The 15,631-nt window shown below is 40.7% G+C and overlaps 2 protein-coding genes across 3 annotated transcripts; one reads left to right on the top strand and one right to left on the bottom strand.

Moving 5' to 3' along the window:
* The first annotated feature begins 106 nt into the window (after nucleotides 1–106).
* LOC115690999 (uncharacterized) lies at nucleotides 107–4,538 on the top strand. Of its 2 annotated transcripts, XM_030617526.2 has the most exons (9): nucleotides 107–497; nucleotides 1,107–1,194; nucleotides 1,645–1,758; nucleotides 2,137–2,219; nucleotides 2,400–2,514; nucleotides 2,972–3,063; nucleotides 3,445–3,510; nucleotides 4,082–4,175; nucleotides 4,375–4,538. In XM_030617526.2, exons 1-9 carry the CDS (start codon nucleotides 217–219, stop codon nucleotides 4,480–4,482), a joined length of 1,041 nt encoding a protein of 346 aa, XP_030473386.1. In that variant the 5' UTR covers nucleotides 107–216; the 3' UTR covers nucleotides 4,483–4,538. The 2 variants fall into 2 exon arrangements, with proteins under 2 accessions (XP_030473386.1, XP_056166056.1); XM_056310081.1 differs by lacking the exon at nucleotides 4,082–4,175.
* Nucleotides 4,539–4,811: 273 nt separating this feature from the next.
* LOC115691001 (uncharacterized) lies at nucleotides 4,812–8,281 on the bottom strand. Its single transcript, XM_030617527.2, has 7 exons — nucleotides 7,992–8,281; nucleotides 7,832–7,909; nucleotides 7,060–7,097; nucleotides 6,663–6,742; nucleotides 6,163–6,246; nucleotides 5,831–5,939; nucleotides 4,812–5,464 (listed from the first exon to the last, which is right to left on the bottom strand). Exons 1-7 carry the CDS (start codon nucleotides 8,241–8,243, stop codon nucleotides 5,323–5,325), a joined length of 783 nt encoding a protein of 260 aa, XP_030473387.1. The 5' UTR covers nucleotides 8,244–8,281; the 3' UTR covers nucleotides 4,812–5,322.
* Nucleotides 8,282–15,631: the final 7,350 nt, after the last annotated feature.

Raw genomic sequence — 15,631 nt, 5'->3', positions numbered from 1 at the left:
ATTGCAAAAATATAAAGTATTTATTTTTAATAAATTGTCATAAAATAAATAAATAAAATCTAAAAAAGAGGGTTCGTTAAATAAAAGTTAAAATTAGAAAGAAGAAAGAAACGAAAAACACGAATAAATAGCGTAGATTTTTCAGCGAAGTGGTGACGAAGACAGAGCTTCGGGTGAAACTCGTTCATGGCTTCTTGAGGCTGAGGAGAGCTATCCATGGCGTCTTCGCTTCCCAGTTGCTCGTTCTACTGCCGCTCTGCTTCCGCACCCACCATCCACAACTTCGCCAATCGCTTCTCCTTACCTTCTTCGACCTCCACACTTGGTGGCTGGAGCCGACTTTCGGTTCGCAGAGATTGGCACGCCTTCGAAGCGCGTGCCAAGTTCGAGAAGTTCCAGGGAGAGGAGGTGGGTGATGACGTCGAAGTGGGTGTGTTGAATTCTCCAGAGTCCCAAGAAGAAGGAGCAATTATGGAAGGAGATGACGAGGACGACAGGTTCGGTTCAGTAATAATGAAAGAAACGTTGCAAATTACCGTGGTTGGAATTACTGGGATATATGTGGAGTTAGGCTTTGAGGGTACATGAAAATACTGTTTCTAGGATTGAATTTGATTGTCAACTCTTGTAGAATGATGATATGCTTCTTGGTTGGACATTTATGTAACTGGGAAATTTATTTGAATGTACTTTTTGTGCCATTCGAGCTTGAATTCTGGAGGTCTCGATTTGGTTGCGCGGCTCAGTTTTACATATATGTAGGAACTGAATATATGAGAGGCTAGTGGTTTTAGTTTGCTGATAGTAGAATGAGCTTCTTCAAGTTACCTGTCGGAATCGGCATACATGGTTGGGGATTCATAAGGAGATTTACACTTCGAACGAGGCAGATTTTGGTTGTAATTGTTGTGTTATAAATGATGAATCCAGAGTGCCGGACATTAAGTGGTCACAGGTCTCAAAATTAGCATTTGGTGTGTTGATGGTGATGAGTTTTCATTTCCAATTATAGTTTCCCATCGGGAGTGTTTAATGGCCTTGACGCTTTGGAATGCTTTATCTCATTGAGAGTGAGAAAAACTGACGGAACGTGCTTTATTTTTCAGCTGCTTGCCTTCTGATTTGGAGGGTGCGGTCCGGCAATCAAGTGAAGCAAGTGCCTCATTCTTGTCTTCTGGAGGGACGAGAGCCATAGTATGTACCATTTGCTCAGGAAACTTTCAGGAATTATTTATTGTCTTGCGTTTCTTCTCTTTTGATTTGGAATGGGTGTATAAAAGACTGGGAATGGGGTAATCTCTGATGTTGTGCATTATTCTTAGCAATCTGCAGTATCAAAAGACAATTGTTGGTTTCTTTACCAAAAAAAAAAAAGATAATTGTTGGAATGTGTAATTTGTTTAAGCAACCAAATGACCCCATCTCTAAATTTTATTATGTGCATGTAGCATATGAACGAACCTTTCCTAGACATTAAGGTATCAACTTTGAGAAATTTTGTCATCATATTGATGGAGGGACAAACCACTAAGTTAATTGAGAGGGTCGATGGAAGATTGCTGGAGTGTTATCTTACATTAACTTACATTAGTGCATCTTAACTCAAGTACTTACAGTAGCATCTCCAACTTTTATGTTTTTCAGGTAGAGCTCTTAATCCCGCAACTGCAATTCCTGGATGATGAAGGTGCACAAGCTGAACTTTGGGAACTGTCAAGGGTCTTCTTGGATACGTTAATTGCAGAAACAGGATGTCAGGTAAGTTGCAGAAACTTTTTCTAGTGTCCGAAAATTTGTAATGGTTTCTAGTTATAGAGAAATGAGGGTCTTCTCTGAATATGCAACCTATCTGACCAGTGAACAACAAGCAGTCTAAAACTCTAGCTTCCTGAAAATCAAGTTCATCAAGACCTACGAAATGCATGCTTGTGCGTGTAATTTTATCATGTATTGAACTCTCATCTCCTCAACGTCGTAGTTCAGCAAGGCCTATTAAAGGCATGAGCATCGGGAAATGTTATCACTCAAGGAGCTTACATGATGAAAAACTTGATGCATTGAACCATGGTCACAAGTATATTGATTCCTTCAGAATATTAGTTCATATATGTTTTGCTTCTGCGAATTAATTGCTAGAGAATCAAAGCTGTATTTCCAGATGCTGGTGCTGCTGCTCTTCTAAAGTATCGATGGCAAGATGCAGCCTTTGGATTCTCCAGGTAATGTTTGCCTGGTTAGTGAAGTTATTGTAACTTTCCTCCTTTGATGTTACGCTATATCATGAACTCCTTTTGAATTAAGTTGATTAAGGCTGGATTCTTATCATTCAGTTCAATTATCATGAATTTGCCGTTATGGATTTGTCATATGGAGTTCTTTTTTCCATTTTCTTTATACAGCTTAAGTGATCGAAAACCAGTGGAAAAAGAAGATGAGATCATAGTTATGGTTGTTCCTGACTATCAGATGTTGGAGTATGTGGAACGGATTGCATCTGATCTCTCAGATGACCCGGTACCTATCTTAAACAATTTGCATTCATGATCAGATATAGGGAAGGCAGGGTAACTTCTGGAAGGAGAGAAAATCTTTTATTAGTCTTAATAAAGGTGTCTAGATGCACACAGATGCGCACATCTGTGTGGATGCAAGCAAATTGGATGGACTGTCCTGTTATACCTGTTACAGGAGTCTATGCAAATCTTTTGCTCAGCCATCCTGAAGAAGGTGTAACTTCTAAGAGCTGTATTACCTCTCATAGCATTGTCATGAATCTGATCATAAGCATCATGAATCACCAAATTAAAGAGGGGGGGCGCGCGGTGGGGGGTGAAGGGATGGACAGGAAAAGAAGGAAAACATTTCACAACCATATTATTACAGAATAGCTTAGTCTATAATATTATGCCAATTGAAAATTTTCTCATGCTTTTAATGCCAATATTCTCTCACATTCTCTTGCATATTGCAGCCAAGGCCCCTCATCATGTGGAATCCACGCCTTATCAGTGAAGATGTTGGAGTAGGGTTTAATGTCCGAAAGTTGCGGCGATACTTCTTGAGGTAAACCTTCCCCGTATATCATGCCCACCAATCTCCCTTTTTTTCTTTAACTTTCGTGAGGACTTGTTTTATGTGAACTAAATCAAGCGGGCACTCATTCAATTTCAAAGACGAGCTGCTTTTTGCTGTTAGCCTCGCAAAGCACCTATGTTAATTTTGGTGTTGCCCCTACTTATTCCTTTTTGGCTATCAAGGACCTCAAAATGCAAGGCCAAAATTTGATCTTCCCCTTCAGTCAAAATCCCATGACATGAGAAGCTCTCAATATTAAATGTTCTTTGTGAGACCTCTTTTCTTGTTCATGAGCATGGATTGATGGTGTCTGCTGCTCTAATTTGCATGTTGTTCTAATAAGTTGATAACCCTCCCACTGATGTGCAGCACTTTTACGACGGTATATTCAATGAGACCCCTCCCATCTGGCGCTGTATTCCGTTGTTACCCTGGGTAAGATTCAAAATTGTGTGCCTCTTTTCCCTAACATTTGCGGTGCCTCTGTGATTCTTCTTTGGTTTTTGTTCGTTCAGGGCCAAAGTTTATACGATTCTAGGCTTGTTTTATGCCTCAGTTTTGCGGTTTTAGCTGTGTGACCTCCTTGATGTTCCAAACTGAAATAGAAGATTGGCTACTTCCTGGCTGGTTTGATTTATAAGTTTGATGCCAAAATTGGTAAAGCCAATACCATACTTGATGAGAGAAATGTGTGATCATTGTTAACTTATTGTATTCCAGCTCTACATCTCGATACTAGTGAATATCGTTGTCTAGCTTCTTTAGTACCAAAATTGTGGATTGGTTCTGCCTAGTTGAGTTATTTTGTGTGATCATTTGAATCTTATAAGGTTACCTTATATCAATTTTGTGAATCATAATATTGACACCAAAGTTGCTTCATTATCTGCGACCATTTGGCCATTTTGACCAATAATCATGGTGCTCTTCTTTAACACCCAATGCAGTTGGTGTCCCATGTGTTTCAAACCCTAATATTTCATTCTCCCTTTTCACTTCGCACCAGATTGTGGAAGGTTTTTTATGACGATAAGGATAGGCCAAACCGATATTTACTTGCCAAAGAAATGGTTAGTCGTCCGGATGCAGAAGAACTTGAGGTTAGTCAACCTATTATCTTGAGTGACGGCGACATGTATATCACATTGACATGATGCATAGATTTTTTGTATCGAAGTGCCTAGCAAATCTTGTTGGATGACTGGCTTTTAGAAAAACTTTCTCCTAAGATATCGGCATTGGGATTCAAAGAGTGAAGACATATGCATCAGTTGACAGTGGAACATTCTATTTTTGCAGATAATTTATGGAGATGTGGAAGAGTCTGAGAAGGGTCCATCCTTCTTCAATGCAGCAGCCGGAATTTTCTCGTCATTAAATCGATTTGTGAAAGCCATTTCAAAGTAATGCTCATATAACTAAGTGTATCCTGTTGTTTTTAATAGGTATGTAACTTTGTAGAAGTGGAATTATGTCCAGGCAAAATATAAACTGTTGAATTTTACATTAAAAAATATAAGAAGGCGAGAATAAATCTACACCTCTCGAAGCAGAGGTTTGAGTTCAGCGTTTGAGACGTGTGGATAGAGTCTATGCTCTTTTAACAGGCTCTGCCTTTAAGCTGGTTCTAATAACCATAAGAAGAAAAACAGAAAGGTCATTTTGATTTGGACATTGTAACTGAAACGATTTCATGAACCGAGTGTTAACGAAGGAAATCGTTCAAACGTCGGACCTGTGAGAAATTCCTTTCTGATGCAAATAAAGAGGCAGAGACATCATTTTAGTAATCCATTCATGACAAGATAAGCTTCCGTTCCCCCTGAACTAATCAACTGACAAGGCGAACGGCTGTGACTGATTTACAGCCGCCTCAATGTCCAACCTATATGTGGCCGGATAGATATACTAACACTTGAGATAAATACAATTTTCTGAACCCTTCTGCGTAGATGTATATAGGTATATTGCTATCGGTACAATGATTAAGAAGCTCTACAATGAAATCCTACAAAATGCATGCAAAAACCAGATCATCCTTGAAAGAATGATTGCAGAACTAATTTGCCCTGGCTCTCCTCCCGTTAAAACAGCTCAGGTGATGAGGTTGTATCATCTAGTACCATCTATGTTGATTAATGACAACCATATTCATGGTAATTGGTAGTATCAGCTTGCAGTCCTTGAATGGAAACAGAGTAACGCATCATTGCTGTTACTGCAAAACAAGCAGCTGTACTTAACATTTCAGTACCAATCTACATGTTTGGTTGAACTCTTGGGCTGCTTCTTTGGCTTCCGGAACCGATTATTCTCAAACTTGGCTTTCACAATCAAAGAGTATAGCAGATCTGCCTCAGCTGAAGTATCATACGGCACGTCCATTATACTACAGGGCAAATTAACAGAAAGAAAACCACGTCAGGTTAATATGCATGAGTAGTAGAAATAAATATGGATCACAATAACTAAAATAGTGGGGTTTCCACTCTCTTTCTTTTCTCCTTTGCGATGGAACCTATCACTTAAAAGCAAAACCAAGCATACAAAGGGTGCTTAATTTTGATGACCTGAACAAATACTGCATTGAAAGGTATGATTAGGTGCCACCCTGGAACTAGGCAAAAGCAAGAACACAACCACAGCCAGAGTACAATATGAGTGCTTTTATCCGTTTATTTTTTTTTTTGGCCAGACAGTGCTTTAATCTGATTGACTAGGCATATGTATCTTGGAGATTATAGTGAGTGACTACCTGTCAAGTAATTCTTCTAGGATAATTCTCTGAGAAGGAGTTACACAGTGAATGCAATTTCTGGGGCACTGACCAACAGCAATTTGCACCGGATAGTCATCACCATTTCCTGGCAAAACCAACAGCTTCAGTTCAATGGCTAGGGCACCTTAATTTACTTGGGAATTAGGGAGTGACAGGACTACAGCCAGATACTGCAGAATAGACGGGATCTTAATTACAATGTAACGTTATCAGTCTCTTTTTCTTTTTCCCCTCTTCTCTGCACTGATTGCATGCATTGATGCTCATGCATATGAAAAACGGGGGAGGACTTCGCCTAGCAAACTCACCTTGGGAAGTTGCACGAGCAGTTCCTCCAGATGTAGCAAACGTGAACGCATGTGGGGCTGCTTTGACGCATGAATATGGACACACTGCAGAATGGAACATTCTGCGATGAAGATAAACAGGGCCAGCGAACTCGGTGTCTCAAGTCAGATTTGGTTTTGTGGTTTTGTAAGAGAGAATTAGGGTGTCTAATATTCCTGATTTTCCCCATACAAGCAACCAGAAACAGGTTTTGCGTTGCACTTACGAGCAGGCAAACCACTTTCAACTGCTAGTGAGTAGTCACAGAACGTTCATGCCTTGCAAGCTGTTTACCTTTTTCGGATATTTCCTTGATCAGAAGAGAGTACAAGCTTTAGAGGCCTAGATTGCAGCTAAAGCCAGTTTTACAAAAGCAAGATCCCATGAAGAAGCACCCTTTTAGCAGGTCTAGGCATCGCTGAAGTACTGACGTGGATATGCAAAAGTTCATGAGTAAAAGGATAAAGCCAGTAATGAGTACCTTTGCCGACACAAAGAAGCTCATTCACAAACAGATCAAGTGCTTCACATTCTGGTTGATCAAAAGGATCTAGGCATTCACTGGACAAAGAACAGAACGTTACCATCATATTAACAGAAAAAATATACCATAACCGACTCCAATCTTTTTGACTTAACACCGAATATGAACAGCAAGTCCCCCGAAACAATTGGATCTAGTTCACAAAGATAAACAGCTTATGAGTCCCTAGAAGAGTAGAAGACTCAATAACATCTCAAACTTCCAAATAACAGACTTTTTTTCTTTTCGCCCAAATTACAGACTTGAGAGCATATAAAGGTCTGAATTTTAAGGTCGACCGAAAAATGCTCTGCCAGCTAATTCTGCAAGCTAAAGGCACAAAGATCTGCCTCACCTCTCAATGATTTCAGACCAGCTGTAGTCCGATAGCATCTGCACACATCATTCCTCACCATAATCACCAATTTTTACTTTGTAGTCACCAGTTCATAAACATGGCAAGAACCCTAGAAACTAGATACACTTTGTCAATAGAAAAGCTTCCAACGTTGAAATTCATGCAGTCGCACTCACAACAAATGCGTATCTAAGAGGTGAGTATTTACAGAGTTTTCCAGAAAAAAATTCGCAAAAAAAAGAAAATGCTAGGTCCCTCGAGCAGTAATCAGAATTAACTTCTGGGAGAGCATTCCGTGCCATTATTCTAAACACAAATTCCAGATGTAAAATATTTTCAAGGCGAGCATTCCTTGCCGTTATCCTAGTTTCGTGGAATTCTCACAGTTCAACAAGCAATCCGTGTTTCATGATAAACTAGCTATAGTGCTATTTGTAATAGCAGACACTGCTTAAGTGATTTAACTGATACCAACACTATAGTAATCAGAACCCAGAGGGACGCCATGGTTCTGCGGTGACAGAAGTTCTTTTTCAAGAAAATCGTTCTTGCAAGTGATGTTAATCAAGCAAACATTCATTTAGCTTCGTGTTTAGTCATCTCTGTATCAACCCATATGCCCAAAGACCCTGCTTGCGGAAATGGACTCTCTCGGCCCGCTTACGCGCGAAAAAAAAAACGTAGGCAGCGCGATCATACTCCACCAATGCGTCAACCAAGTAACAGGAGATAGTTAGAAGGACTGAAGTACTAGGGTCAATGATCAAACCTCATAAGCCTGAATCACGAGCCGAATCATGGCATCAGAATCGCCATCTCTGTTCACGTCAGGATGGTGCTGCTTCACCTTTCCATCAGAAGACAAACACATCAACCGCTTCGATACAAACCAAGAAAGATCAAGAAACAGAATCAAAAGCAATCAATACTTTGGCTCGGAAAGCTGCTTTGAGCTCGGCGGCGGAGCAGCTCGGCTCGACACCGAGGACGCCGCGAGCGGACGAGCTGTCAAGAGGGTTGCCGCCGCCGCCGCCGCCGAATCTCCCCCTGCAGCTCACGGAGAGATTAGGCCTCGACGTGGAAGGGGAAGCGATCGGCGAGCCGATGAAATGCGAAGCCGTTCTGGCGACTCGTGGAACTGAAGTAGGCGACGAACTGGAGAGACACAGAGGACGATCCATCTTTCGTTTCCAAAGATCGTCACTACGCAAGTGAAGAAGAAGAAGAAGACAAGGAGGCGGTCGAGGACCAACCGACACCGTTTTTCCGGTTAGGATGACGTCAGGAACGTGCCCCATGTGTGGACGAGAGAATCTTGCTCGCTTTGGTTTGTCGGGCCATTTTCGTCTTTTTCTCATTGTTTCTTAAATAGTTATATATAGTTTGTTTCCCTAAGGCTAAGGGTGATCGAATACGGGTAAGCAAGACGGACCGGGAACCGCCGGGACCGGCCGGACCAAATCGGCTAGTTGGGTCCGATACTAAGGGAAATTCGAACCGTACTGACTATATATATATTCTACTCCTTCGAAAAATTAAGGAAAGAAAGCGGCATGAATGGTCATATTGATTTGCTTCGCTCCCGTTATACTTAAGTATCTCTTTCTCTTTCTTTTATTATATTTTCCTTTTCTAGGCGGGTAAGTTGCAGACATAAAAATTGGAACCGACACGTTGACCTGACCTGGAATCGAATCGTTCGGCTGCAAGCCAGTGCTGAGGTCAACCCCAAAACCAGCCTAAGCTTCTCTTTTCTTCCGTTCATTTTAATATATATATATACACAAAATACGAATAGTATAAAACAAGCATAATATGTCAAACATATTCAATACTGAAGAGCCGAAGAACTTAATGAGGGTTAGGGGTGAACCGGTTTAAAATCGATCGAGGTTCAAGTTCTACCTTGAAACCGAACTTGTCAAGGTCAGTTGCGATCCTAGATTGAAACAGCCGAGTAGGGCCGATTCCCGAGTTGAAAGGTTTAAGATGAAATAGAAGCTATAGACGTTGCTTGGCACCTTCCACCCCCACAACTGATAAACCACACGATCTGGTGATCGAGACTCGTAGGCTCAGGCCAAGCGTCTTCGGCGGACTTCGCCATTTGTTTAAGGTCATCATAGAAGGGACAGTAGAGAGTTCCTTACAAGTACTTCTCAAGGGTCTTGGGTCTATGCCAATGAACATAGTAAACGCTCCATATTTAGGCTTCACCATATTTAGGCTTCATTTGTTTCGTTAAAAAAAAAATTTGAAAAATATTTTTTTAAGAATGATTGCTTGTATCGTTTGAAATAATTAACCAAAGAAAATATTTTCATTATCGACAATAATTTATATCTATTATTTTCGTGGATGATGAAATATTTTTTTCATTCATTTATTTTTGTAGGCGATATAAGGCGATCATTATTGATAAAATGTTTTTTAGATTATTTATGTTCCGCTAAACAAACCGGCCTCAATGCATCAACAGAGGAGCCAAAGAGAGTGTCAAAGAGCTCAACGCAATTCTCCATTTTTGCTTTCACTCAATATCTATGGTCTTATCTGATGGGTGCCATTTCATGCCTTATCCGAGATGAATCGGGGGTGCTTTGCGACGAATTTACTAGATCCATTCGGACGTCATCCATTTTGCAGCTGGAAGCCCTAGCTCTTGTAGCAGGCATAAAGCACATGCAAGGGAGAAGAAGTGGAGTGTTTGAGTTTGAGTCGGACAGTCTGGAAGTAGTCAATGCCATTAACAGCTCAGATCAGCCTCCGTGGGAAGTTAACGCCATTATCTTAGAGGCCCGCGACTTACTGGGCCGGCTTTCTATTGTCTTTGTAGCCCATATCGATAGAGGTGCTAACCAAGCTGCAAACTGGGTGGCTAAAGCCCAAAGACATGGAGTGAGTAGTCAACCCTTCTCAAAACCTTTGGAATTTTACTTTGTCTTGGTGCTCCTTCGTCGAGCTTTTATGGTTAAGAACTCCTTACTTCAATAAAATTAGTTTTTCCATACCAAAAATATATCTGTGGTCAGTGTTAAGAGGTGAGGAATTGACTAGCTTGGAGGCAATGAGCACTAAGTTCTAATCAATTGATAGGTGCTTGATGCATGAAATGATAATTGTGTTTCCCCAATTTTTTTTGTTTTTGGATTTTGTAAAGAACAAGTCCGACGAGAGCAAGGACTGACCGCTGAGGCAATGAGCCCAGATAAGGAGTGGCTCCTAACATGCTTCTAGGATGGCAAGAGAGCAAAATTGAAACGAATTGTACATCGAGTAGAGGAAGCTTTTGAATTATATATATCAAATTGGAATTAACTCACAAGATGTGCCTTTTAACGTAACAACATCGTTCAGTATCGGAACCCCACAATCGCTCTTAGGTAAGAGCATTGCCAGGATGGAGGAACTTTTATGAAAGTGCCTACATCTGCGATGCTCGATACGGGACGCGCTAAAGCAAACGATAACTTGAATGGGTTAATCTAGAGTGCCATGGTTTCTTAATTAAGCTTTTTTTATTTGCCACTTCATTGATAAAGTTTTTTTATTATTCTCTCAGAAATTCGAGCCATGAACAGTTTGTCTGGTCATCCCAATTGCCTTAAAGTCGGCTGTCTTGGACGAAAGTAGAAAGTTGACAGAATTGAGTGCGCTTTAGTCTCGATTCATCTATGACGAAAGTGGAAAAGTAAAGATGGTATATCTGCCCTTGCACCAAGGCCAGCTCACATTCCTTACATTACAGGTTCTGTCCGTGTGTTTATTAATAGTCACATTAGATGCAAGGGAAGATATAACATCTGCTAATATAGCAGTAGAAATCGAGATTCATTTCCAACTATGGTTAGTGATCAATGAACTCGGTGAAAAGCTAGTGCCAGAGTACACCGTTACGGATCAAGAATAAGATCAGTAGTCCTTTAAATTTGGCCGAAAAAGCACACATGCGGCAGGTGAATTAAGGAAACCAAAATCTAGGGAAGGCATAAACTAGAAAAATCGCCGGGGAGATCGGCTAGTGAGCTCATTAGCACCGGTGCATCCGACAGATCTTCCTCGACTTCAGTAACTTCCACACTTCCTCTGAAAAAAAAAACAAAAAAAAAACCACCAGATTCAACCAGCCCTGGAACCTCTTGAGTCCCCCCTCTGCAGCAAGAATGTGTATTCCTCCTCGCATCACTTACACTGTTCCAATGCTTGAAATCGAATATGACTAGTAGATACAAACGATGATTTAAGAAAGACCAATCATAACAAAGCATTTGATAAGAAACTCGAAACAATTCATGCCAAAAGTCAATGTTTGGGGAGTCAAACTAAAATTTGACTATTATAAGGTCGCATAGACCTCACAATTGATGATCCACATTATACATATACATAGACTACAAAGCCATTTGAATTAGCTTCATTTGAATTAGTTTAACTACGTTGAGTATTACTAGATAAGAGAAAGTCCGTGTGGATTATGAGTTACTGCTTCCATGGCAGCTGTCAAAGCTGTTGAGCTGTATTCGAGTGACTAAGAGGAGTAGGCAGTGGCAATACTAGGTGCCTCGGTCCGTCGCATACCTCCGTTTCCATTCCAAGAAACGGGGAGCTAGCATAGTTTTGACATGCTATATCTGACATTAGTATATCAGCAGTAGGTTTAACAGTATTGCAGAAATGAATTTACATAGAACAGGAGCACTGATCCCAGACCTAGGAAAACAACAAGGCTCACTTCTTAGCTGGTTGTTCTGAGCTTTCTTCTGAGAGGTCTCTTGTCTTCTCATTCTACACTTTCAGCATGCTGACAAACAATTCATATCTCATAATACCATTTCTTTGTTCAGACAACTCGTCCTTCTGGACAGATACACTGTATGCATTTTCGCATATGCTCAAGCAATTCTTCCAAGGTCCTGTAGTTGACTCCCCTGATTTCTTGCTTTCCTTCCATCGTAAATGACGTTCCAGTACCAGTTTGACCATATGCCAAGAATGCATACATTTATCCATCAATTATTGAAGTGATAATGGGCTTCGTCTAAGCAGAAACAGCCTCTGCATCATTCAGAATATGAGAGGATGAAGAACGCGTTTCTGAAAATGCGAAAATGAGGTTAGTGTCTGCAAGAAAGTGAGTCGTAAATATGCACGATTCCTTGGTTATCCTTGGCCCAAGCACTTGATCAAATTTAAACTGCTTCCTCGATGAAACGGAGGAAAGGACCTGAAGCTCGCAGTCCTGAGCAGGGTAAAATTCTACCACACAAGCAGAGCTATGTGTTTAATGGTCTACATCCACAGAAGTAGAGGTGGCCACGGTTCGGAACCGACCGGTTCCGGTTCGGAACCGACCGGTTCCGGTTCGTGGCCAAGTGTGAACCGGAACCGTACGGTTCCGGGCCGGTTCCTATTTTTTTCTGTTTTTTTTCTTTTCCTTTTCCTTTTCTTTTTTTTTTCTTCCTCCGTGGCCGGCCATAGCCGGGGCCGGCGCGGAGGTCGCCGGCCTCTAGGCGAGGCGGCCCTCGCCCGCGTCGGGCGAGGCCGGCCCTCACCTGGGCTGGGCGAGGCCGGCCGGCCTCGCCCGACGCCGGCGAGGTCGAGCCTCGCCGAGGGCCGGCCTCGCCCGACGCCGGCGAGGTCGAGCCTCGCCGGGTTGCGGCGAGGCCGAGCCTTGCCGGCGTCGGGCGAGGCCGGCCTCGCCCAGCCCGAGCGAGGGCCGGCCTCGCCCGACGCCGGCGAGGTCGAGCCTCGCCGGTTGCGAGGCGAGGCCGAGCCTCGCCTCGCCGGCGTCGGGCGAGGCCGGCCTCGCCCGGCCCGAGCGAGGGCCCTCGCCCGACGCCGGCGAGGGCCCCTCGCCCGACGCCGGCGACCTCCGCCCGGCCCCGGCCATGGCCGGCCGGCGGCCGCGGAGGAAGAAAAAAAAATTAAAATATAAATTATAATTTTAAAAAACAGAAACAAGGAAAAAAGACAAAAGAGAAAAAGGAAAAACAGAAAAGGAAAAGGAAAAGAAAAAGAAGAAAAACAGAAAAGGAAAAACAGAAATGAAAATAAAAAAATTTAAAAAATACTATTCTTGTGATAGAACATTATTCAATATAAATTGTGATTAAAATGTAAATTGTACTCAAATTTGGGGACAAAAAGACAAGAGAGAAAGAGAGGGCTTCAAGCCTTCAACTTAATAAATTATCATTAAGCACATTACAATTCGTTACAACGATCTTAAAAAAAAAGGAGTACAATATATATACCCTAAAATTATCCCAAAACCTAAGCATTCCGTGCGCAGGGGACCAGAGGTCACATATCGTCGGATTATATTTCGGTTTCCCTAAGCTCACGTGGGCGTACCCGGTATGAGAAACAAGAGTTCCCGAAATATTTGCCAACTCCAATAGTTCTTTTACCCTCAATCGTCACTACCCGTTCTAGTACCGATAGTGGTAGCGGTAGTATCTCCGTCGTTAAAGAATTCGGATTCATTATTCCGATCTATCTCTTGTTGCCGGTATTGAGCCTTCGTCCAATCAGCAACACAAGTTTGCATCTCCACTGATTCTGGATATAATCTTGAACGATGTTCGTTCAAAATATTACCTCCGGCACTGAATGCTTGTTCGACCGCAACTGTAGAACAAGGGGTTGAAAAAATCTGTTTTGCAATAAGAGAAAGGATTGGGTATTGGCTTGCGTGCCTCTTCCACCAATCCAAAATAAAAAAATCTGTACCACCTTCGGCTTCAGTAAACTCAAATAAAATGGTTAGATAACTCTCTAATTCAGAAATATTTCCTATTACTCCCTTTTGTTTTTTTTGTCTATGTAATAAAAGTTGGTACCCTCTACTAATTTTACCTATACTGTCATTTTGTATCTCCGTAGATTGAGAAGATCTAATATCACCTAAATTATATTTAGTATAAAATTCATTATATAATTCTATTACTACGTTTTTAACCTCACGTACTATGGTTGTAACATTTGTCACATCATAATGTAAACATTGATAATACGACGCAAAAAATCATTTAAGCCATCCAATTTGCAACGTGGATCAAAAACACAAGCAACTAAATAAATCATGGGAATTTCACTATAATAATGAAGCCATTTCATTTTCATTGCAACTACAGTATGTTGTAATTCAACATCATTTTCATATTCATCAAAAGTTCCGACAATATTAGTACACTCTACTAAAAATAAATGTGTAGTAGGATAATAAACACCAGACAAAGTATAAGTTGCATCATTAAAAACCTTTAAAAGATCTAAAATTTTTTGGCAAATATGCCACTCTTGTGGGTATAAATTAATCTCAGGTATATTATTAGAAATGAATGCACATAATAAATCTTTATATGCTAAAGATTCACTAAGTAAGTGGAAAGTAGAATTCCAACGAGTTGGAACATCTCTTGGAAATCTTTTTGGCTTTTTGCCATTATCTCTACAAAATCTACCCCATTCTTTCATTTTTTTGGGATGTTTCCATAAAAATTGAATCGCCGTTTTTATTGGTTGAAGAAAAATATCAAGAGTTTTCAAACCATCTTGTACACATAAATTTAAAACATGACAAGCACATCTAATGTGAAAAAATTTTCCGTCAAAAGCGGGTTTACAAATATTTTCTAACTCGGCAATTGAAGCGGTATTTGCTGCGGCATTATCAAAACCAATTGAAAAAATTTTGTTAAGCAAATAATATTCTTCTAAAACTTGCCTAATTAGTCTATAAATATTATTTGCCGTATGATGATCATCGAAAACTCTAAATGCAATAACTCTTTTTTGAATAGTCCACTCGTTATCTATCCAATGACATGTTATGCCCATGTAAGAATGATTTTGCCAATGATCACTCCAAATATCACTACCTATATGCACGCATCCATTAAATTGCATAAAAAAGTTTTGTAAATCATTTTTTCCATTTTTGTAAAGATCTTTAATTACTCGTTTAGTTGTATTTCTAGAAACACGTTTTGCTTGTGGAGCACATGCTTTTTGTACAAATTCATTGAAACCAAATCTTTCTCCAAAATTAAATGCTAAATGCTCAACGGAAATAAATTTGCCTAATTCTTCCTTATAAGTTTTTTCATTAAAACGAAATAAAGGGGAAGTGTTAGGATTGACGTACCCGGAAATTTGTTGTTGCCCGATATCGATTCCCGTTTCAGTTGGATGTTTGCTCATAAGATGTCGTTTAAATGTTCCATATCCTTGTCCACCTGTATATTTATATATTTTTCCACAATATTTACAAATTATATCATACCTTTTTTGACCGATATCAAACCTTTCCATTTTCGTGAAGTGATTCCAAATGTCGGATGTAAATTCCCGTTCCGCTTCCTTTGTTGTAGATATTTCAGCAGGAGGATGAAAACTTTCTTGCGTCGGGACGCGCTCCACATCGTGAAAAATGTTGATTTCATCATTTTGAAAATCTGCATATTCACGAGGATCAAAAGAATGATGGGATTTCGTCGCGATATTCTTACCTTTGCCAGTTGGCACTCGACTTCCACTTGCCATTTTTCGAATGGATTGAGAGAAT

The sequence above is a fragment of the Syzygium oleosum genome, unplaced genomic scaffold (assembly GCF_021117445.2).
Source record: "Syzygium oleosum isolate NSW1041296 unplaced genomic scaffold, Sole_v2.1 Sole_v2.03, whole genome shotgun sequence".
Taxonomy (NCBI): Eukaryota; Viridiplantae; Streptophyta; class Magnoliopsida; order Myrtales; family Myrtaceae; genus Syzygium; species Syzygium oleosum.
This window is presented reverse-complemented; position numbering and strand designations above follow the sequence as displayed.

Bases quoted from the DNA above. Each gene is read 5' to 3' on its own strand.
- LOC115690999 (XM_030617526.2), top strand. From the start codon at position 217: ATGGCGTCTTCGCTTCCCAGTTGCTCGTTCTACTGCCGCTCTGCTTCC. The intron at 1,759-2,136 runs GTAAGTTGCAGA...ATTAATTGCTAG, and splicing joins TTGCAGAAACAGGATGTCAG to AGAATCAAAGCTGTATTTCC. The intron at 3,064-3,444 runs GTAAACCTTCCC...ACTGATGTGCAG, and splicing joins TTGCGGCGATACTTCTTGAG to CACTTTTACGACGGTATATT.
- LOC115691001 (XM_030617527.2), bottom strand. From the start codon at position 8,243: ATGGATCGTCCTCTGTGTCTCTCCAGTTCGTCGCCTACTTCAGTTCCA. The intron at 7,910-7,991 runs GTATTGATTGCT...TCTGATGGAAAG, and splicing joins AAGCAGCTTTCCGAGCCAAA to GTGAAGCAGCACCATCCTGA. The intron at 5,465-5,830 runs GTAGTCACTCAC...TTTGCCCTGTAG, and splicing joins CTAGAAGAATTACTTGACAG to TATAATGGACGTGCCGTATG.